This window comes from Numenius arquata, chromosome 13 (assembly GCF_964106895.1).
Source record: "Numenius arquata chromosome 13, bNumArq3.hap1.1, whole genome shotgun sequence".
In the NCBI taxonomy this organism is placed as follows: Eukaryota; Metazoa; Chordata; class Aves; order Charadriiformes; family Scolopacidae; genus Numenius; species Numenius arquata.
Genome location: NC_133588.1, coordinates 8,308,451 through 8,332,601, shown reverse-complemented (window position 1 = coordinate 8,332,601; position 24,151 = coordinate 8,308,451). Strand labels below are relative to the sequence as shown.

The 24,151-nt window shown below is 40.1% G+C and overlaps 1 protein-coding gene across 1 annotated transcript in view; it reads right to left on the bottom strand.

Moving 5' to 3' along the window:
• Window positions 1-9,873: 9,873 nt before the first annotated feature.
• The window catches only part of ZNF536 (zinc finger protein 536), a 185,864-nt gene continuing 171,586 nt past the window's right edge, over window positions 9,874-24,151 (bottom strand). Inside the window, exon 4 of the mRNA XM_074158092.1 lies at window positions 9,874-10,109. Within this exon, the coding sequence (XP_074014193.1) occupies window positions 9,874-10,109 (236 nt within the window). The remainder of the gene's footprint in view (window positions 10,110-24,151) is intronic.

The following is a 24,151-nucleotide window of genomic DNA, read 5'->3' as shown; positions in this document are numbered from 1 at the left end:
TGACAGGGCTGGGAACGCTCAGCAGTTCGTGGCACTGGCTTGCTGTTGGGACAAAAGGATGTGCACTTCTTTTCACCTTCAGGAAAATGTGCTGAAATTAACTCATGGCTCTAGTGAATTGGTGTGAAATGAAATAATACTGGCTTCCCTTAATTTTCTATGTGCTGAAGAGACAGCAAAGAAAAAGCCAAATGCCTACAGAAACCAAAAAAAAAAAAAAAACCCCAAGGAACAGAAGAGACAGGTCCAAGGATACACAGGCTAGTTTATCAAATTCATCTCATTTCTTCATCTCATGCTCAGCTATTTAAACAGAATTTAAATAATACATTTATTTAAAGGAGAGCCTTTTCTCAGGGGGCCTTCTGGCATTAAGGTGTGTGGAAATAGAAGTTGTCTTTTTTCTTTGTAATGTATGAAGGAAGACTTAAGATCACTGGATGCACATTTGGGTAATCATAAATTAATTGTAATGTAAACTTTCACAACATGTTCAGAGCATGTTGAGATTTTGTTTGATTTTGAATTGCTCCAAAATGACATCTAATTATATACTAGTGATTAACACATTGGTTGCTACTAAGAAATAGCAACCAAGCAAACATTAAAATTCAGTATTTGAATTTACTATGGGTTGAATTTGTTGGATTTTTTGCTTTTTTTTTTAATGCACAGAGGAAACATGGCGGTAAATTCAAATACTTAGACAGGTACTGTGACTATTTTTCCTCATTCATGAAAATTAGGGATTACATCACTACAGGAAGAAAGGGAAAGATGATCCTGATGTCTCCTTTTCTCTTCTTTCTCCCGTTTTCTCCTCTTGTCTTTCTGCCCCCCTCCTGGGACACAACTCAGCATTGGGACCTACCCTAAAAGTGTGGGTCTGGGTTCTCTGTTGGACGCTCAGGCTCTCTCTGGGGCAGGAGGCAGGAGGAGGTAGCTCAGCACCTTGCCTAGGTCATTGTGCCTTGGTTCAGCAGCACTCCTGCCCGTGGCAGGGGGCAGGTAGGGACCTGCCAGCAGTCCCAGTTGGGTCAGCTTCAAACCTCACCCCACCTGTAGAAGCCCCATCCTGAAACTCCTTCTCCAAGCCTGGCTGTTTGCCTTTGGGAAACTTTGGCTTTAGCAGTTTTCCTTGGGAAAACACGTCTCTCCGACCTGAAGCTTTGTCCAAAAGTGGTGCCAGGTCTTTGGTACTTGAGTGATTCATCAGTTCTTCATATTGTATTTCCACATGTGTGGTTTGGAAGGAATTACTTGACCAAATAGGAAAAAACAGTAGTTAGAACAGTATGTGCTGTATTATGCATCATTTTTGTCTGATAAAATGGAAACTGTGTGTCCTCCTCAGCCGCAAACAAAAGCTGGCTGATGCCTACCTGGTCTGAGACAATGCTGTGGGGTGAGGAGATGGTCCCCATACAGAACTCAAACATATGCATATGCCTGTGTGTAACATTTACTCCGTTATCCCTTGTTTAGTACAGTAGAACTTTGAAATAAAAGTTTCTGAAGCATTGGAGGAAAACAGCATTTTCAGTGTTAGCTGAAAATAAAGACTTAATGAGGTCTAATTTTCATCTCTGAGCCAAATACTGTCCCACATTAGCTCACTTTTCCATTCTCAATGGAGTGAGAATCACTGCCCCCCAGCCTTAGTGCTTTTGATGTTAGCTGGAGATTAGCAATGGTCTTAACTGGAAGAAATGAGGGCTTGGTTTTCCGTGGAGACACTCTTCTCCAATTTGGGTTAAGCGAACAATATCACATGTCCTTACACTGGCTGTGTTTGGGCAATTGCTGTCACATCTTGTGTGCCAGGTCCTGTCTTACAGTGCTGGGGGTGGGACTGGCCTGTGATGGACGGTAAATCAGCACCACTCAGCCTCTAGCCAAGCAGCAGGAGTTTAGCAGTTTCACCTGGGCAAGGCACACCTTTGGGTACCATCATTCCCAAGAGCAGCCCAAAGCACAGGGAAACTTCTCCAGCTCCCCCTCCCACTTCTGTTGAATGGAAATATTGACAGGATCAGGCACCTTATTGCATTAGTTGAAGCATTTATGATTTAATTGTGGATGCATGAGGCTGCTCAACTGGCTGTTGCTCAGGTGGAGGTACTGAACTCCCTGCAGCGAACTGAAAATGAACATGGCCAAGAAGCCATGGGAAGGTGACAGCATTTCCACTAAAGCAAATACCACTGACCACCAACAGGACACTCAGATAGTGGCTCTGCTCCTTCTGAACACCAGAAGTGTTTTGTCATGGAAGGAGAGGGAAGGGGTAGGTGTTAAAGAACCAACATTAGTAATAGTAAGGACAGGGTATTTCTCCCATAAATCAACAGTGTTTGGAGGCTTTAGCTCTGTGGAAGCATGGGGTGGATCAATGGTTTTGGAAAAAATGAGCAAGCCTTCCAGTTTTTCAAAGCTAATTGAAAATGAACCCTTTTCTTAGTGCGTAGGCAAGTCGGGCTTGGTGATGCCAGTACCACCAGTGAGGACTGAGAGGAAACACACCAATGACAATTGGCGCACAGACATGAATACATTGCTCCACAGGGAATGTACGCATTGCTTGGGCCAAAGCAATGCAAATATTGATGGATCATAAGAAGCTTTGGAGATACCTACATTTTTGACAGCAAACTTCTTTATAGAAAATGGCCAGTTGTCTTCCCCAGGAGCAGACCCATCCTAATGCTGTTCCCGTTGCACTGGGTGCTGGCTTCCACCGGCAGCATAGTAAGGACTAGCACAAATCGGGAGCAGTAATTCTCTCGCAAAGACGGATGTACCACAGTCACAGATATTGTGTGAGAGATTTTTAAAAAAAGAGAGATTTTCTCTGTTGGGATTAATAGCTCTATTTTTCTTTATTACTCCTTGTGTTTCAGTCATTCATGCATCAACCTCTTTCAAACAGGAAACAATTGAGAAAACAATCCCCCAAGAATAAAATCTAAAAAATAATAAGGAAGCACAGTGGCACAACCTAAAGAGAAATCACATATTCTGTGTTGCAATATCTCACACAACTTAAGGAAACATTTTCTCCACAAATTCTCACTTTCAAATAGAAGTGGGTTTTTTTCTCTAGCTTCATTAATAACAGGCCTGATTCGCCATCAAATTATTTCAACTTTATGCAGCTGGAATTTCAGGAGCTACAGTGATTCATCACATCCCATGGCTCAGATTTTCAAGCCCTCGCTCCATATTTATGCTCCTCAGTAACTAGCTGATACTCAGAAATGCTGAATATCCATTATTGGCTTCTCTACAGTGTTGAAAATCAGACACGTCAGGACATTGACTATGGAGTTAAGGGGTTAAATCAGGTTCCTATGAAAAGAAAAACTGCTGAGTGTATAATTTTGTGTATATACACACAGTAATTACATGTATATAAATATATGTATCAATTTCAGTCCTTTAAAATTTAAAATATTTCATATTTCACTAAGGATTCCACATTCAGCAGCTTTTTTTAAAGATCAAATTTACCTTCCACCTCATCTATTGAGATGTAACTTACCTACTACTAGTGTCTGCGCATGAGACAAAGCTTACGGTAGCTATGTCTATACAGGAAATTGATGTGTAATAAATAGAAGAAACCCTTGTTTCCAGCCTTCTTCACATTTTGAGAACCTGTATATCAAGTTAGAATTAATGACTGTGAGCATAGAGAGTAATTTTCATTGATTTCTCTGCGATATCAGTAAGTGGAGGTTCTCACATACATCTGCTGGACAACGCAGTGCCACAGAAACCTGGTATTATTTTAAATCATGAGAAAATCTAAGAAAAGGATAAATAATTAACCCCAAAGAGAGGGGTGTTTGCACCTATGATAAAAAACAAAAGATTTATCAGTCTTTCAAATCCTGGGGGCAGATGCTCCCCTGGGGTGATAAGGTGGACAGTATTTGATTTACACTAGCGGTGGAGAGCCCCTCAGCTTGCCTGTGCTGTGAAGTTTGCCTTCTCCGCCTGCGCCCAGCATCCTTCCACATGGCTCGGTGGAGCAGTAATATAAATTCTGGTCATAAACAAAGGAAAAACCAGACTGACAGAGAATTTGACGAACAATTTGCGTCTGTACACAATTTTTCCCTCTGTTTGCACCACTGAAATGCATGATCTTTTATCTTTAGAGTTCAGTTTTCTTTTCCTGTCCTCTTGGTTGCTAGCAACGCTGTAAAACCTTTAAAATATTAAGAAAATTACATCTGCTACACCTCGCTTTAAATATAGTATTCAGTCTTTGTAAGTGTTAGTTCATACATTAAATGAATAGCTTGCCCACCAGGTAAACTACATTTTGTTGCTTACCACGTCTGTCTTTGCACAACATGTAGTACATGGGCATAAATAACAGTGTGTTATATAAATAATTACATGTATGAAAGGCTGTAAACCACCAAAGATATATTTGTACTTTTACTTATGAGAACATTTTAAAAATGATTGCTTTGTTCACCGTGCCGTTTTTATATGTTGAGTGGGGTGCACGCAGAGAACGTTTTCCAAAGTTGGTTGTTTTTTGTGTTTTTTTTTTTTTTTTCCCTTTCCTCCAGGTCACACTAGCGTTATAGTTAGCAAATTGATAAGGTTCCACTGTTAAGCTTTATTACTTGTGACATGAGCCTATGACACTTTATAAAAAGAAGTAATCCAGAACAATCTCTAGGTAATTAACACCTAGATAAACAAACATAAATTTCTATATTGCATTTATTTGGACTACCACTCAAATATGCGTGAACCATGCTTTTTTAATTAAAAGATAAATCTATGTGACACTTAGCCTCAAACTTAATTATTCAGCATAGTATAATAAAAAATAGAGCCCATTAAATGTGTCTTGCTCTGTATTTCTGTATTAACAGCAAAACAGTTCACTCTGGGATCATTTAAATTTTCTTCTTCCTCTTTTCCTGCGATTTCCCTGTTCACTGAGACCCTTTTAGTTAAAAAAAATACCACAACAAAAAGCCCCCTAACAATACCCTGAGCAACACCAACAGGTGAGGAGCTGCAGAACTTCTCACAGCCCCTATAACGCTCAGCTGGGTGACATTTTTAATACGACATTACGCCACATCTTTACCTTCCCTCCTCCCCCTCCCCAGCCCTCCCCACGGAAACATACTTCCACTGTGGTGGATCATGCCAAGCAGCGATATCCAGAAATGAAAAACACAATACTTAAGAATAATTTCACTGGGATCATGCTTACAATACACAAGGTGAGATTTTTATAATATACTGTTACAATACAGATGTTAAACAGAGAGGGGAAATATTCAATTCCCAAATTACAATAGACAGAGGGGTTATAGTCCTTATAAAAGTTTCAACAAGAAACATTATCTTAGAGCTGAGAGCAGCCTTCTGATGTTAGGTGGGAAGACTCTTGTCAAGACACCCACCATGGCCATTAGGAAGACTGCCGATCAGCTGCTGGGTAACAAACACCTCCACACACAGACCTGGGGGAGACAACCCTGTTTCTCTTCCAGACCTTCTTTCCCATGGACTGCCTTGGCAGGTGATGCCACGCTTTGTGGTACAAGGCCACTTGGCGGTCGTTTTTAGCATTCCCTAGATGTATGTACCATTTAACGACCGCTTCCCACCGGACATTCGGGACCATAAGGGAGAGTGTGTTTGTAAGCATTCCCACGCAGGTGCAATGAGATGGTCATTGCTCCTAAATCAGGCTTTCACATTTTCATTTATTGTCTATTAAAACCAGAAGGCACGAAAATCTTTGGGAGACCCCCCCTTTCGCCCCCAACAGTTGTCTTTCCCGGCTCCAGGGCTCAGCGGTTACCTGAAAGAATAACGTTCCCGTGGTGAGGCAGAGTTCAGCTCTAAGCCTGGAGCTCATCCATCCTCAAGCAACATTTTAACACACTGCAATTTTGTGCCTAAGAAGAGTGGCTCCCCGCAAGAGAGGGTGTGAAAGACCTAAACTTTGCAAAACATAAAAATTGTTCATTGACTTCTTGGATTTTGATTAAAATTCGATGCGTTACGGATTTTATTCTCTGCAGACAGAGAGACCTGTGGCGTTTGCCCGTACACCGGTGAATTTGGCCCCAGCTTCGTGATTCACCCTGCCGCACGTGCTCCACCAACCCACCGACAACACCAACTCCTCGCTGCAACTTTCAGCCACTGAATAATGGAACTTCCACGATGTTATGCTTTAATTCTTAACCATTCTAGTCAATTTTTGTACCTTTTTCTACTGGAGAATTCAAACTACAGCATAACTTTATTATTGTGGGTACGACTGGCTTCACCTAATGTTAAAATTTCCCTTTTCTAAATGTGTTTTCCTCCTCATCTTTTTTTTGTTTTTTTTGTGTGCAAGGCCACATTCCTCTCTCCTCCCCATACTTGCTGTAGTTTCTCAGATTTGGTGCATCTTTTTTTGATGTTAATCATCTTTTTCTAAGAAGTGAAAAATCCTTTAATTTAGTTGCTTTCAAATGTGCAAATAAAACCTTAAGCGGGAAGAATAAAGATTCGTCCAGGAGACTGGGAGTGCTCTCGCACTTGCACATTCTTTGAAGTGTGGGCAGCTTTCTCCACATGCACCATAACAATAAACCTCACGATTTTCTAAAGCCAAATATATGATCTATACAAACAATTTTTTTTAATGTGAAAACATGACTTTATACATCATAGTGTATGATACACACTTCAAACACTTTCAAATCAAAGCTTGATAGACCCCAAGACTTTTTCTATAGTACATAAGTAGTAGTATATAAAACAATTATTACTACATGCTAAAACAGATTTCCACAGTCTTTTAATTAAGCACAATATATATAATATATATATGTATATACTGTATATAGATTTGTTCAGATTAATAAGTGGACTGAGCACACACACCCAGCATAATACACTCCAGTAACTGCCTAACAACTGTGAATTTACTGACATTAATTTTTTTTTTTTTAAATCTGACAAAGCTGCAGAAAATAATGTTATAACTGTTCCTAATAAACATAAGCAAGTAGGAAAACTTTTTTTCAGAGGTAGAGGTTTTATTGCGTAAAACACTGGATAAAACTGTACTGCTTCAAAGACATTTTTATTCTAACAGCAGAAAGAAAACAGTCATTGCTGAAAAAACAACTTTTAATACTTCTATACCAGAATAAAGTTCTGTCAACTGATGTATTATAATAATAAATAATGACCAAGAATAAACTTTAAATACAAAGTTTTCTAATTGTTACAAGCATAGCAACAAAATCCTCTACTCTATTGATCTCAGATTTCCTCCAAGATAGAAATTTTTCTTTGTGTAGGAATGTAGACAGTATTATGACCAGTATCACAGACTACAGAAGTTACAGAGAAAAAACTTGACATGTTTAGATATGAGAAGCATGATGATATTCAGAAACTGACAATGCATCACTGCTGCTGTCACTTGTTTGTATTACAAGTTACAAATGTTCTGGAAAAAAGGGCTATGTCAGAGGGGAGGATAGGGACAGTAGCACCCGACCAAATGGAATCAACACACACATCACAAGGAGCGGGAGATGTTTCCAGTGTCACAAACAGAATTATTGCCTGTCGTATCTGAAAATGCTCAGAAGACACAAAAGAATACTGAAAGAGCTCAAAAAGTGCAAGAAATGGAATGTGGGGGGTGGTTTCAGGGGGTTTTTTCTCTCTTTTTTTTTTTTTTTTTTTGCTAAGATACTGAAGGCGGCGCAAACACACAAAAGCAAGCGACTGACACAGTCACCAAACACAGTAGTGCAGTTAAAATCCTAAAGCTTACTACAGTCAGAAAGTTTCAATAACATTTCAATCCTTTATCTAGGATCATAGAAACAGTTGCATTAAGTTTATCAACTCGATTTAAGTAAGGCAGTGAGAACTATACTAGAAAAACAAGAAAAGCAGCTTGCTCTGTGCCAGATGGGTCCAAGTTACACAGTGACCTCATTTAAACTGAAACTTCAGTTGGATGACATCCTTTCCGACAGCATATGCAAACCGTATTCCTTATTAGCCTGAGATTTTTTTTCCAGTCTCAGGGTAGCGCTAAGAATTTTATTTACATTGATTGCAGTTTAGTATTTTTTGTAAACTGCTTTAGGCAGAGCTGAAGTTTTAAGGCCCTGGGGTTTTACTCTGTGCTCCCAGCCTGCAAAGAAATATTGACTTTTTTTTTAACTTTTTTTTTTTACTTTTTTTTTTTTTAAAGTCTGGATGATTTTGTTTTAGAAGAAGTTAATACTTCTCTACCATGACAATAAACAGCACCAATTTTGCTTCTATCAAAGGAAGTACATTAGAAGGCTAAAATTTTATGCCGTTCAGAGAATTTCAGAATAAACCTTTAGTTATATTTCTTATGGTTTTTTAAGTATGTGGTTCATTATACTCTCTCAAAAGCTTCCTATGTGGCAAAGACCTTACTAAATTTGGAGCATCCAATCAGTAAAAAAGCTAAAATCTGCAAAAATATAGAACACATTTGTTTTACAAAACCAAAGAAATATCAGCTAAAACACTTTTCTTCATTAGAGACAAAGAGCAGGAAGTTTGCATTCATATTTTAGGTCAAGCTACTTTATAAGAGCTTGCTCCAGAAGAAACTTCTGCACTATGTCTGTAACACTTACAAAAACTAACACATGAAAATTAACCATGACTGGGGAATCCTTCATTCAAGTTTAAAAAAAAAAAAAAAAAAGAAATTAAAGGAAGCTTGAAAAAAAACCAAGAAAAGAAAAGAAGAAAAAAAAATTACCAATGTTCTATGTAATAAAATTCTGTTTCTCACCAGCACCTTCTATAGATAAGGCTGACTAGTTTGACTAAACAATATTTCTATATATTGTACTTCTACTTTTATAGCAACTTCTTCATCAACAAGGAAAAACAAAGGAGTAAAAGCATTTCCCTCAATACTGCAAGATGATTACAAAAAATGGAATTACGTTTCAAATCTGCAATTGCACATCGGGCTGCAGATTTTTTTCTAACCATTGATTCATTTGGCTGTGTATTTAAAAAAAAAAAAAAAAGAAAATGTAATATCACAATACTTTTCAGTACAGGTCAGTACTGACCCTAGCTTATGGGCCGTCTAAGGTTTCTCCTATACTGCAGTTGCAACACCACTTGAATTGATTTTCTCTGCAATGACAGCTCCAGTCAGACTGGCACCATGGCAGTCTACCAACACATCTCATTACTATGCTAGGCAAATGACAGCAGCTGGTGTCATATTATAAAGGTGTTTTCAACAATGAAAACACAGCCCCTCAATCTTCAAGGCAACACTAAATCGTTTAGACGGTATCATTTTTCTGTTAAGAGCATTATTTTTGGACAAAGACCACTTTAAAGTTTGAAATTGCCCTGCTTTTTAAATAACTAACGACCTCCTAACATTTTTAAATCACTTTATTATCCCACCTACATTGTTTGGAAGTACTTGTTGCCAGGTAACAGTTTAGCAGCCATTTTCAAGGGCTGGAAATTTATTTTGCGTGTGTAATATATATATTTAAACACACACACACACGTATGGAATGTGTGTATTTTGTGTGTGTGTGTGTGTGTATGTAGATATATATCCAATATGTGTATGACTGAATATGTCTCTGTGTGTATAAATATATATATATGCACGCGTGTGAGTACGTGTACATACACATATATTTGAATGTGTTCAGCATCCTGTACACTTCTGGGAATTTGCACGCCATTCCTTCCCTCGGAAGGCATTTAGCTGACCCTCACCCAAACGCGTGTCTACAGCCGGTGTGAAAGGCTCCTGCAGTATGGAGACGGATCCGCCGAGCTGCATCACTCCTGGGCCTTGCTGCCCTCCTCCGTTAGCTCTGCCGAGCTCCCCGGCTTGACAGCTCCAGGTTCCTCCAAATTCCCAGAAGCTTCGGAGTCAACTCTGGAGCGCTTGAACCTGCGGTCGGGATACTGGCTGTTGTCAAAAGGCATGCGATGGACACAGAGAACATGGGTCTTCAGATTTCCCTTCTGAGAGGCACTGTACGGGCAGTATCTGCACTGGAAAGGCCTGTGACCTGTGTGACAGACAAGAGCCTGGTTAGTTTTTTATTTTGTGTAGGGGGTGCCTGCAAACCCGCCCGTTGCACAGACTGACAAAACCGAACGCGCCGCAACCCCCCCCAGCAGAGTTGCCTCCTGCTGCACGGAGGACATCACCACGTGTCTTCAGCAAGAATAAGAAATCTGTGCTATTCACATAACGCTTAGTTAAGGAAACCGCGTTTTAAAAATTCTCAGCTTTTGGATTTCCCAGAGAAGTGCAGCTATTTCATCTCTGTCCTCAGACGTGGCTATAAATCCGTCAGCCTGTGATCCAAGCTAAACTCTTGTAAATACAGTGCAATCGTGTCTGAGACTGCCTTCTTTTACATTTGTTAATTATCTTTTTTATTGAAGTGCAACTCAGGGATGACAATGTGCAGACCCTTAGTCTAATAAACACACTTTGTCTTTGGGTGGGTTTCTGAGTAAAGAATTGTATGTTTTATTTTAATCACACAGATTACTTTTTAATGGAAAGAAATAATGGATTGAGATAACCAAGGCCTCAAACCTGCAAACATTTACTCCAGCGAGATTACTCCTGTGAGTAAAGATACGCAAGCACATAAGCGTTTGCTGGACCAGGGCCCGAGGTTATCACCAGCTTTAAAATAAAATGTCCAAGCTAGATTAGAAAAGGAATGTTAATGCACAAAATCTGATAGATGCACTTCTTGTGGGTGAAACAGCAACCTACTGCAAAACAAAGGCATGAATGAAAGGTATCACTTCCTAGTAAGGCTATCAATATACTCTCCCATATTTTTCAGATTATTGTGAGTTTGAATCTCCATGCTGTATCTGGTTTTGGAGGTTATGTTTCAGCAATCACATTTCAACCTATGCTGGGAAGTTGTTGATGTGTTTTACTGGAACTTTATGAGCTTTGTCTCTCAAATTAACTTAAACCAGGACCATCTGAGGTCAAATGCGCTTAGCTTGCTTTAATTTGCTCAAATAAATGAATAAATAAATGTGCCAGACCATCTACATAAAGCCAGGATAAGTGAAAAACAATACCCTATCTCCACATTTGAAGAGCACATTTTCCTTTGCTGTCGTGGTACTACGGAGGAGGCATAAAACAGATGCTGGTGTAGCAGAGGAGGACAACTATGCTTCCCGTTATGTGGGAAGGGACTGGGACCATCTCACCTCGGGTTTAGGTGGGAATTTAGCAGATAAGCAAATAGACGCTTGTGGTGCACTGGTCCGATGTTACCTGTACTGGAGTGGGAATGCCACCATGGTCTTCCCAGCAGAGATGGGAGCCTGGAAAACTGCTGCTTTTAACCTCATGCTGCTGCCGGCACACCAGCATGAGCATCTCTAACAGAGTAAATTCATCTGAGCCAGCAAAGCGTTAGTGCTTGGGGTTGCGCATATAACTGGCCATTTTTACTGTAACATCAAAACTCCCACTGGAAGGCTGAGTCCCCCAAAACATACCGCTTGCTACCCAGAGGAAAGAAGCGTTATGTCCAGTCCACAGGTACCTAAGCCCTTTGCCCCAGGACCACAGCCACGTTTCCTTTCTCAAGGATAGAAAGCTCCCCTCCACCTTTTGCTTTTACAAGTTGAAGACTGCCAGAAGTGTGACCACCTCCCCAAGACCTCCAACACACATGTTTATGCGTAAATCTTGGGATGGAGTGTTGGTTGATCTTCTGGTTCTCTCCAGGGATAACGACAGACATTTTCCCTAGCAATTTCATAAGGAAAAAGAAGTTAAATCTGTAAGCTGCTAATCATTACAAAGTCAAACTTCGGTGGAAAATTTCATAGCAATAGCAATGGAAGAAACCTACATAGGTAATGTTACAGAAGTTGGATTGGGCTTTTATAGAAAAATTTCAGCTGGAAGATATGAGGAAATAGCCAACGAAGAGATTGAAGGTGTCCCTAGTGCCACTTAGAGTCAGCCCTAAAATCAATGCAGAAACTCAAATATGCTTGAAAATTTTTGAATAAAATAGTTTTGAAAACTGTAAACACTCTCAAAACTGGATATGAAGAAGGTCCAGAGAAAGTCTGGTTTTCTTTGTTTCTGAAAATCTAGAAATATTTGTAAACTGAGAAACAAAAACACCTAAGAAAACCATTACATTTTCCCCGTTGCTTGTCAGAGATGGATAAAATCATGAGGATTCACAGCAGGGTTCTGGACTCTTTCTTCCATTCTCCTTTTTCTCCCTCTTGGGTAAAATGCCTCTGACTGGGCAGAGTTAAAGGGTCTATTGCGTACTCTGCTTGGGGAGGTGCCTAAATGCCTTGGCCGAAGCAGAAAAATGTTGTGTAAAGGGGAAGGGGACGTTCTCTGTGAAGAACTGAAGTGATTTTCCCCTTTCTCCAAAAGGTAAAGGCCTGCCACTGCCACATCCACTGAGATGAGAGACTATCTACACCAGCAGCACCAGCTCCGTTACAGTATTTCAAGTGTTTCGCTTGACTGTCTGATGACTGGTTCCTTTGCAAAGAACAGAAGACGCCCTGCTAAGTGGTACAAATGGTACAACTTGCCCTCCACCCTTATTTACTCTGTTTTCATTGATGCTATGGAAAAAGACAAAAGATATCCTGTCTATTTGGTCCTTCTTTTGTACTACAATGGCCAGTGACTGGATGTACCATAGATGACAGTTGACCCTGACAACTTCTGGCAGAGCAGCAGGGAGCACAGACACAGAGTGATGGGACTTCAGGAGCGAGCAGGCACATCAGCCCCCCCCTCACCCCATCAAGCATCATGTAGTATGGAAATACACTGGACAGTTGTAGCTGGAATTGATACCACTAGCCAACAGTGTGAGATTTCACCACGCAGCTTATAATGCTTTGCCCACCAGTAGCTATTGTTAAATGGCCATCCTACTTCATTCCTTCAAAGATGTTCTAAACAAGGAATCCACGAAGCACGGATGGAGCTAACAACCTCACATGTGCCAGAATAGAAGCAAACTCTTTCTGCCCACCACCGAACCAAGTTCAAACCCGTGCAATTCCATACGGAGAATGTCATTTATTAATTCAATGCACTTTAATAAATCAGACCATATAAAGTGCACCTACAAGGATTCAGTTCTGCATCGCCTCCCCCATGACTTACTTTTTCAGGCCATCAAAATTTCACATCACTGCCTTGTGAAAAGTAAGTACACAATAAGTTAATTTGTATTGTCACTATGCAGTACAACTGTGGTAAAGAGCACATTCATTTTTAATCTGGTATGAATAATATATAAATATGTATACAGACTGAGGGTCATAGGAAAGCAAGTGGTACATTGTTTACAGCAGAAGTAGTACAAAAACTAGAGATTATTCTCACTTGCAAAGATAACAATATCTGCAATTTGCTTGTAACTAAGGGGTGAAGGAAAATGCCCATTTCTCTTAGGTATCCCATCCATTAATTTTAGCTCAAAAACTTGTTGTGGGCAGCAGGCTCTTAAAATAACCCTTCCCAGATAAGTTGGCAATAAATTTATAACGTTTTATCTAGCAGTGGTTGGTAGGTTCCTTCTTAGCAAGCTATAGTTCATATATATTTTACCCACTATATATCTTCCAATAAAATTATATGAAAGCCCTTCAAAAAAAAAAAAAAAAAAAAAAGAAAAAAAGAAATCTTCCTGATAGTTCAGGAGATAATGTGTAATGCATTGCATTTGTAGTAAGGAGAATTAGACTGAAGGTGGGCCAACAAGGGGGGCAAACTATAGTGCATCTTTCTTAGATCAAAAAGCGAGGATAGAGGACAATATATTGTTTACAGCTGAAACAATCCTACTGTGGTGCAACGTTCTATGAAGTCCGTGACTGGGCATGTGAAGAGACTTGGTAATCCTCTAGACTGAAGCTAAGATTCAAAAGAAATGGAGCAGCAGAAAATAATAATAAACATAGCTAAAACGGTAACAGTGGTGACTGGACTTAAAGAACATTTTTAGAAGGTGCGGATTTGCCCCGGAAGGGTGATTAACTCTGGCACCTACTGGAACCAGTCCTCAAAAAGTGACCTAAGCCTTCCAGAATCAGACCCAGGAATGCCAGCAGTGCTGAGATGACCTAGGATCATCACCACCTCTAGCTTTGACTGTACCCTACAGAGAACAAGGAGCATGGATGAGAGTTACATTCTGGCCAGGATGGAGAACTTTTCTGTTGGATCAATATTTAGAAAAATCCCTCTATATCTGAAACTAGTCCACCTTTTTAAAAATATATGCTGCTTCGTTAATTTAGGCTTTGAGAAAAAAAAAAAAGTTTGTTTTCTTTTCCTTCAAGTTTGTGATCTGATATGTTGCTTTGTGACACATCATGTCAGCCTGCATCAGTCACATTGCGTTAGGTTTCATAACGTGGCATGACTGATGCAGCCCAACATGGTGCATCAGCTGAACAGAGTCAGAAAATGCAGGTTTTGAGAAAGACATGGATCTCAAAGTCTGGGGTTTAGGAGCATTTAAAAGAAAGTATTTTTAAAACAGGGCCCTTGGATTTAAACACAGCCATTGCCCGGGAGATGTTAAGGATTCGAATACTTGCCAAACCTATTTTGCTTTGTCTTATCTTTAAAACTCAAAATGTATTATTGGAACACATAAAAAGTCAATGTCAACAAAGTGTCATTGGGTTACTTACTGTAATCCAAACACTGCTAATAGTTACTAATTTATTAACTTTGATATGGATCCATTATTTAAGATTAGCACAAAGAAATACACAAACAAGAGAGAGAGAGAGAGAAAGAGTGATGAATACTAACGTCTTTTTCATTAAAAAAAAATCATTTACATGGTCAAGCTGCATTAATTCCCCACTTCTAAAAATATTTGATTGGCATCCAAATTCTATAAAAATTTCCACAAAGAAACATCTTATTTTTGTGATATTACAGGCACATATGTAGGGCTTTGCACTAAAACGTAAAAATGGGCATTGGACTAGTCACATGAATAAGATCAGGAATTTATTCCAGATTGTTAAAAGTGTACTAATCACAGCAAAATCATGGCTTTCTCCCAAAGCAGCAAGAAAACGGTAATTTGAAAGAAAAATGCCAATAATACATCACACACAAGCCGTCTGTTGTCCCCACTACACCACTTTTTATTATATTGCATATGTGTACATATATACACACAGATACACGCGTAGAGGCACAGACACAGAATTTAATGCATAAATTCAGGGAAAAGGCAGAAGAGCAATAAAATGATGAACAGAAAACAAATGCTGTGCAATGTACTATAAATTATAATTAAGTCCTGAATAAAATGTGTTTCTTAGATATGACATTTGTTCCCTTAAAATGCAAAAATGGCCATGATTATCTGACAGAATGTTTTTCCTTAGATGGCCAATGGCTATAGCACTTACTGTGATGCAATACGGCAAACTCATTTCTGATTTCTTTGCCTGGTTTAAGAATATCCTTTCGGTGAAAATCGAAAATAACAGCAATTACCTCTTTAAAACAAATAAATTATGCCTTCACTAAGAAATATTTGAAAAGCCTTAAAGGTTTGCATTTCTTGGAGGCACATCTCTTTAGTCGAGATGTTGGACACCGAAGATCTGGACTCGTCCTCCTGCGCTGCTGTAGCAATCCCAAATGGATAGGACCACCTCTGGCCGTGACCAGGCACTGTTGTAGGACCCACTGCAGTGGCTTAGGATGGATGGCCATTGCCTCCTGCACTGAGATGCTCAGTCCCACAATGTTGCTGGTGGAACAGCCCATGTAATCACACTTCTACTGCAGTGCAGTCAGCAAGCCCCATTCAAACCTTCCGGGAGCCCAAAACCCTCAAGAAGGGTTGCTTCAAGTCTTTTTTTCCTAAGCAAGCTTGTATTTGAGGTACAATCATCTTTAAACAGGTGAGGTGCATGTTGCCTCAGAAGTAACAGCAGGCAATGATGGCCACATGCTTTCCATGTAGGAAAAAAGACTTTTTGAGCATCTCCAGTTCTCTGGCAGTGACTACCGTGCTTAACTCATAGCTCTCTCAGACCACAGCCTCAGGGTCCCAGGCGTCTTGGTGAACGCTGCCATTTTAAAGTAACGCTATTATAGCATAATAACAAACATTTGCAAAGGGAGAACTATTTTCATTTAAATCTTGGCTAGTGTGATTTCCTTTTTTTAACGTATAAATTTTCATAAATACATTTACTATCCACAGCAAACATCCCAAGTACTGTGTGCATTACCCAGGAGAGCAGAATGGCTCTAAAGCAGCCATTCTGATCTGGAGCATAACAGTATGGATGGAAAAATGCTGAATAAATGTATTTGTCCAATAGACAATAATGGCTGTGATTGAGCCATTCCACTTTATTGGTCTCAAAATATGCATTTTATGAAACTCCCCAAATACCAGACAGATTAAAGTACATCCAATCAGGTTCACATATGTAATAAAAGTTTTTATAAAACAATTGAAAAGTATATGTTTATTTACACACAGGTCCAGGACCAACCAAGATGGTCTTCTGGGAAAATTACAATATTCTGTGAAGTTTATATGTTTATTGGATTACAAAAAAGGAAATTAAATTTTAAAAACTCTCTATTTCATGTTGACCAGGAAAAGCCATAAAAACGAAAATTATTTACTGTAGAAGTATATATACAGAAGCATATTTATCCGCATTTTAGGAATGCCTAGGAACATTTTCATCTACCAAAGTTAAGGCTTAAGGCTGTGTGTTTCCCATGGGACACCTGAAGCTACAGCAGCCCCCTGACCACCCTCCATTCAACTGGTTTCCTTCAGTACCAGGCTCAGTCCTGCAGAAAGTCCTAGGAGCAATCAGAGGAATTGCTCGTGATAACAGGTACCAGAGCAGTTACCCAAATTCCCCCCTCGCTAATACAGAGTAGACACTCCCAGGGGCAGCTCAGGTTAGAACATGTGCACTGCCATCTCAAGAAGCCTTTCTCTCGCTGTGGGTTACAGGAAAGATCTTAATGAGGGGAGGATAAGTTTGGGGTAAAGACCCAGCCCAAAGCCACCGCGCAGCACCACAGCCCTGGCCTTTTGCTGAGACGGACACTCGGTAGTGTCCGAGTAGTAGCAGGGTGGCAAATGACTGAACGAGCACTGGCTGCAGAACAGCTGGAGAATGAAAATACCTAATCTGTAACTAATTTATTTCAAGGATTTTTATTTTAAAAGAAAATATCTCCATTCATCGAATCAAATTAAACCCTCGGATACCTACATGGCTTTCCTGACACACCATCAAAGGTGGATTTTGTTCTTGATTTAGTTTATTATACAGTGCTTGGTGTTTCTGAATAGGTATTTCAACTCGCTGATGAGTATACCGAAGGGTTTAATGATGGCAGGGAAAAGCAGAAGTTGATGCAACACTTTGTCTTTAACACGTATTATTAAAAGATTAAGTTAATTTCACACTTTCCCCCCCTAAAATAAAACCTGCACTTAAAGTGACTATTCAATTCCTGTCTCAAAAGGTTACTATCACTAATTACCACACGCCAAATTTTCCTTTAAAAGCAAAACAAGAAAAAACAAAACCACCAACAAACAAACCCAAAGGTAAGTCAGTGCTACACAGGGCTGACAACCACCTGGACAATCATGATAAAGAGAAACAAGTAGAAAATTCTATCACTTTCCTTCATATCTATGCTTTTAACTTACTAAACAAACCGGTCACAAAATTATGGAAAACATCACTAGTCCAATACTTGTTACCTTCATTATAAAGAGCATAGAAATGACAATTATTTGGAGGTAGACTGAGGAACCTGCTAGCCCTCTGCACTAAGCGAATTACAAGATGGTTAGTGAAGTCACTGATGGTATAACGGAGACTTGCAATTCCTGGGAAAACAAACATTTCACATTTCTTGAAGAGCTGATAAAGTGATGGGATTACTCATCTCCAGACACTTAACACAGAATTTGTTTCTTTTTCAGAAAGGTAAGCTTTTCACACTGGAACTTCAGATTTAGAAGGGAAATGGATCTTCTCTTGGAAAAAAGGAAAAGCATCAGCAGAAGAGCTGAAAAGGTCCTTCTAAACAAATATTAGACATTATGTGGAACCTAGTAAAACAAAAATTCTCCTGAAAACTGCTGAAGATTTTGCTTTCTAAGGACCTGTGTATTTCAGACCGCTGCCAGTGGGTGCATGCGCCCGGCGCGGTGCAGCACCCTGTGCAGGGTGGCAACACCAGTTTGGGTTTTGACATGACAACATGAGTTACGAGCCCAGTGCCTCAGCGGGCTCCAAACGAGGTTAGTGGGAATGCTGTCATTGATTGAGCTTCAAATGCCAGACTATCATTGTCCTGTGCTTTGGGAAATTTAATTACATTTAATTTTTCATATTTATTTACTTAGGTTTATACACATAAGTAGAGGACAGAGTTCTTATCAAGGGCACTGGGTACCTGTTGTAAAGAGTAGGCCACCTCTGACTGAATTTACAATGGCAACGGTTATGACAATTTGTAAATTCCTCAATCATAACCCCCTTCCTAATCCTAAACTCATAAAGGCTGGGCCAAAAATATAAGCATTCATCTTTAGCCACTCTGGTACCAATTCTCATTTTCCCAGAGCACAGAGACACAGCTGGCACATCCCATGCCAGAGGAGAGGGGTACCCGAGCCCAGGCAGTAGGTGGGCTATAGCACCCTGACAGCCTTCTCTCTTTTATGTCTTGGGGATCCAAGCAGACTGCAGCTAAGGAAACATATTTTGGGGGCAGGTGGCAGGCTTTTCTTTAGTTTTAAGTAATCCTGAGCTCTTCTGATTATCAAAATTACATGTTCAGAGTCCCACCTTTGCCTTTACTTACATATTTTGATTAATTGTTATGTCTATTCACTCCTTTACTTGTTTTAATCACATCAATAACATTACATTCATATTCTAAGCCCCTTGAGCAAAATATCTCAGTTTTCCTACTAGGTCATTCACAAGTTTTCTGTCTAATGTTCTGTTATACTTTTTAATTGTCTCAGTAAATATTTATTATTTCAGGGAGCATTTAGGACTTCTGGAATGAAGATCTATTTGAATTTAATGTACCTATGATTTCCCAGAATAAATGCTGTACTGGTGGCAGTGGGATTTTAGTAGAAAAGAAATCATGCAATTCAAAGGTGCTAATAGGAAAGGCCTTGTCAGTGATGCTATTTCACTACCAAATATCCTTTATTCTGCCTAGCAATTCATAAATACAATAGCATTTTCTCTTTCACTCTGGGCAACTGTCTTGAGCTTATTTATTTTATTTGGTGGAATGGAATTTAAAAAAAAAAAAACCCATACTCAGCTTTCTAAATTTTTCCTGCCCACATTTCAATGTGTCAGATCCTCAGCTGGTGTTGAACAGGACAGATGCGCAGTGTCTGCGCCGTGCGAAGACCTGCCCCTCTATACACGGCCAGGTAAGGGGCAGGAGCTGCCCCATGGTCCACAAAGCATCTACATGTGAAGAGATGGAATTACCCACGTGCTGCAACCTTTGCTGAAGCGGGACCCTAAGCCAGAACGATTGTTTCCTGCATGTATGATGTCATTTAGGCTAAGCGTGTTCTGCTTTAATTTTAGTTGCTTCTTTGTTACGTAACTTGGGCAATTTAGATGGTATTTTGTCATGTTACAACTTGTCATGTACCTCATGAGTCTCCATCTACAGTGGCAAGTGAGTAAAGAGACTGAGGAAAACCAAAACACTTTAAGTAAATAAATATCCAGCTCAGTAATAGCTAATACTTCAAATTATCCACGAGTGGCTCGCAACCCCACTAATCCTTTCGCTAAAACGTTACTATTATCTGTTTATGGGATTTTGTGAGTGTAGGTCGCAGAACAACTCATTATTGGCAATGGTGCAGCATTATGTGCCATCGCGGCACTGAATTGTCACCGGTGCAGCCCGAGTGGGGACCCACAGAAACCCACCTCTCAGCGGGCACATTTCCTGTGTAGGTATACGTATAGCTAATGTCTCCGTAAAAAAAAAAAAAGAATACGCATTTTTTATCATAACCCATTCAACAAATTGGGAGCCTAAACAGTAAAAATTAAAAGGCTGCAAAGAATAAATTGAGCATTAACTTTGCAGGACCTCTCCCTCTGGAAAGTACAGTTGATGTTGTTGCAGAAAAAGTGTCTTTTTTATTAAGTCACAAAGGAAATGCTTTCTCCCCTTCTCCTTTTCTTTTCTATAAAAGGCTCTCTAAAATGAAAGGTGTCAGACTTTGCTTTTTCTTCTTGGCATGATCCAGAATGTATGGCTGAGGAATGACAGATGTCTGCAACCAGCTGCAATGAAGCATGCTAAAGTTTCAGTCTAATCCACTTATTTCACTGCAGTCACGTAAACCAAAACAAATGGGCAGTGCCTTACATTATAAAAACACAGCAGCATTACTTTGTTGCATAATGTAGCTGATACGCCATCTTTTTATCATTTTTCCTACTGCAGAAAGAATTCACCTCTTTATTAAAAACAGCCCCCGAAAGTTCTCCCGTTCTGCTCGCCTCTATTTTTTTCTTTTAGTGTCACAGCAGTCCTGCTATGCCCCATGCATTACTCAATACGCTGCTATTATAAAAACACCGTAATATTTTTCTAGGGAAGGCTGCTTTTGTTTTTAAAAGCGCAATCTGATTCAAAAGCCAGGGGGCCTGAGTCTGTTCTCGCATCCTTGTTTCGAGTCCCCGGGTTGAACAGCCCCGCGCTGCTCTGAACCAGGTCAGGATTGGACCCACCACCAAATTGGTGCATGTTTCGGCTGTATAACAAGTGGACCAAGCACTTACCCTTAACAGGTAAAAAAAAACCCCACGTTTCTGCTTTTCACTGATCAAACTGCAAATGGCAGCAGAGACGCAACTAATAACCGTAATCTACTCGACTAACTTCATTCAAACCCCCTCCCATTGTAATGAGGGGGAAGAGCCTTTGCCGGTATGTTTACCGAAGCTCCTGGAAGCCCCCCCACCCCCCCGCCCCATTTCGTTATGCCAGAGGGAGTATAACCTAAGTGAACATGGCATCGCTTCCTGGGAAGGGAGACCCTGCCTCACTCCACCATGTAGTGCAGCAACCTTTTGAACCCTCCCTCCTTTAATCCTTGTAAGGAAAGGGAAAGGATGAGGAGTCATGTGGCTCCCTCCCCGCCAGCAGTTTCAACAGCTGGGAAGCACGCTTTCAGCGCAATTCATAAAAAAAGATGTGTTGGATTTCGCCTATGGCAGAATGGCGTACAATTTCTGGCCCTTCAGGCTAAAACAATAAATGCAAAGAGGAAAATTTGAGATTTCCCCCCTTAAACTTCCCACAACAACCTCAGCAAAACCACATGACTTGTCTTGTACAATCTCCCTGGTGTTTTCAGTGCTACTTTGGCAGGAAATCAGAATTACTGTTATATAAATTCCATCTGATGCCAGAGCTACCATCTGTGAGTAAAACTGCTTCACCTACGTCTGCCGGCAAAGCCACTCTCCCAGAGACAAGGGAGAAGGGGAAAAAAAATTTGATTAATTTGCAGAATGCTTGTGATTTGCTCATATATTATTATAACTGCTCATCAGCACATGACAAATTCCCAGCACTCCGCACAGGAACCCGTTCAGTTTCAGCAGTTTTTTGCGTCGGCACCTGACAGACTGCAGAGCCACTAATGACTTTCAGATGCTTACAAACAGTAATTCTATCTTCAGAATAAAAAGAAAAATCCGTAGGAAGAAAAGAGTAGAGTTAGTCTATTCCATTTCCTTCCTGTATATCAACATGATTTAACTCTTCGGGGCAGCAGCGGTTCCAGGATCACAACACGGCTGCTCCTCGCCCGTAAAAGACAAAGACTGCCAATCTCAGGGGGAAAGGTGGAAGCAAAAGCCGGTCTCCGAAGGCTTTCACTGCACCAGCTCCACAGAGAGCCAGATACAAAGCAGGTAGCCTAGGAAAAGGCACACCTACCCTGCAGTACTGAAATAAAATACACGCTCTCCCCAGCACTCCCGAATTCCATATCTATTTTCCTATTTTAATACTTCTGATAACCTTTTGCATTTTCAGGGAACACATCTGCTTCCTAACTGCAGCCGAAATGTTTTTTTCCCCCTTTAAAACTATGATTATGCTTTCTGAAGCACTGTCTGTGTGCTTGATTGCCTGTTTTAGATTAGAGATTTTAGCAAGGAAACAAAGACTTCAGAGTGCACATCAGTCCTGCATATGAGAAACCACAGAAGGAATAAGCAATAAAATGTGATGCACCATCTGTCCACAAACAATAACCTGGATGTTCTGAAGGCTTACAAATTATTTAGCACACAACCTCACCGAATTATAGGACCCTTAAATAGAGCAATAGACTGGGAATGAGAACCTCTTTGATGTCCTTTTGTATTTTTTTTTTCCACCTCAGCCCTCGATTGATTGCTAACAGTTGAGGTATTTCTCAATGACTATTGGAGCAAGTTGATTTTTATTAAGTAGCTCTCCATAGAATATTTTGCCACAGATTTGAACAGTGGGGTATACGCTGCCTCTCTGGCCCTAGCCTGCTGCAAACAGATTGTTAATCAAAAGACAGTCTAAAAGAATAGTCAGTTGGGAGATTCGGTCCTAAGGGCAAAATGCTGCCCTCGGTACTCATGCGCAACTCCCACTGGCTTCCACGGGAGCTCGCGGGAGCGCTCAGTGAGGAATTTGACTTTATTAAGTACTAGAAGGTTTCTGACTGGACTCTTGTGGAACAAATCTCTAACAAAGGATCAGATTTTATTTTTTTTCTTTCCCCCCCCAAATTGTATCCTGCTCCAATTAAAAATAAAATGACATTTTTCTTAGCTGTCATGCTGAAGCATGGTGATTTTGCATGCAAAACACATTAGCAACTGAGCACACTTCAGGTACTGTAAACTGGAGTATGTCAAAGCTCCTGGATCCCTAGACAAACCTGGCATCCCTCGGCGTTCTGCACATATACCAAAATCAAGACATTCAGAGACCTCTGTTTGGGACAGAGGATTTTGATTCACCATATTTAAGTGTGAGATCATGTTAAAAAAAACCCAAATAAACAAACATAAAAATTATTTCTTTTTAATATGCAGCAAATTCAAGAATTTCTAGATCTACTGTTTCGTTCAACCTCATCTCTGCTCAATCTCATCTCTGAGATTCTAGTGAACACTAGCATTTTTTTTTCCAGTTGAAGCATACCTCTAAAGCCATACTCCAAAATAAATCAGCATCCCTAAAAGCCACCCACTTAATTTTAAAAAGGAAGATCTTCACTACTATTTATTAACAACCTTCCCTAAATATTTCTTTTGCTTTGGTTTCCATAGATTTTTTTTTTCTGCAGGTTTTCTTAACACAACATTTCCCATGCTGGCTCTCAGCTAACGAACATCCAGACCCACCTACCCAAGGTCTTCTTGGTGCACCCTTTAATCTTTTGTCTACATGGCAGATCAAAATTCAAATAAAAAAAGATGTTAGAAGACAGAGGATTTTATTTTTTTCATATCATATTCTCTTTGACAAACAGGGACCAAGAGGGAGGTAACTATATAATTAACTTTAGATGTGCCTAATGTAACTCCATTATCATTGATGAGTCTTATGGAGAGACACTGAGAGGGAAATGTGCCTTCTAGAGTTTCATTGTGGAGCCAGCACTATTAAAAAATATTTCAGTATTTAGGCCCTGATTCAGCAAATTGCTGAAGGTTATGCCTACTGTAAAGCCTGCAAGTCATCCCACAGACTTGCGTGGGAATGCACACGTGCTTACACCACACACGAGCCTAAGTTGTCTCCGGGCTGAGGCCTCGTAACCTAACGCTTACTTACAAAGATTCGTAAAAGAGACATGAAAATTTGCCTGGGGCTAAAAGCTGGCACATTGCATTGTTTCATTCCGAATCCACGCTTCTTTTGTATTTATTTTTGTGTTTATTTTTATGTGGCATTTGCTCCCGGTGCATGAGGGACAGA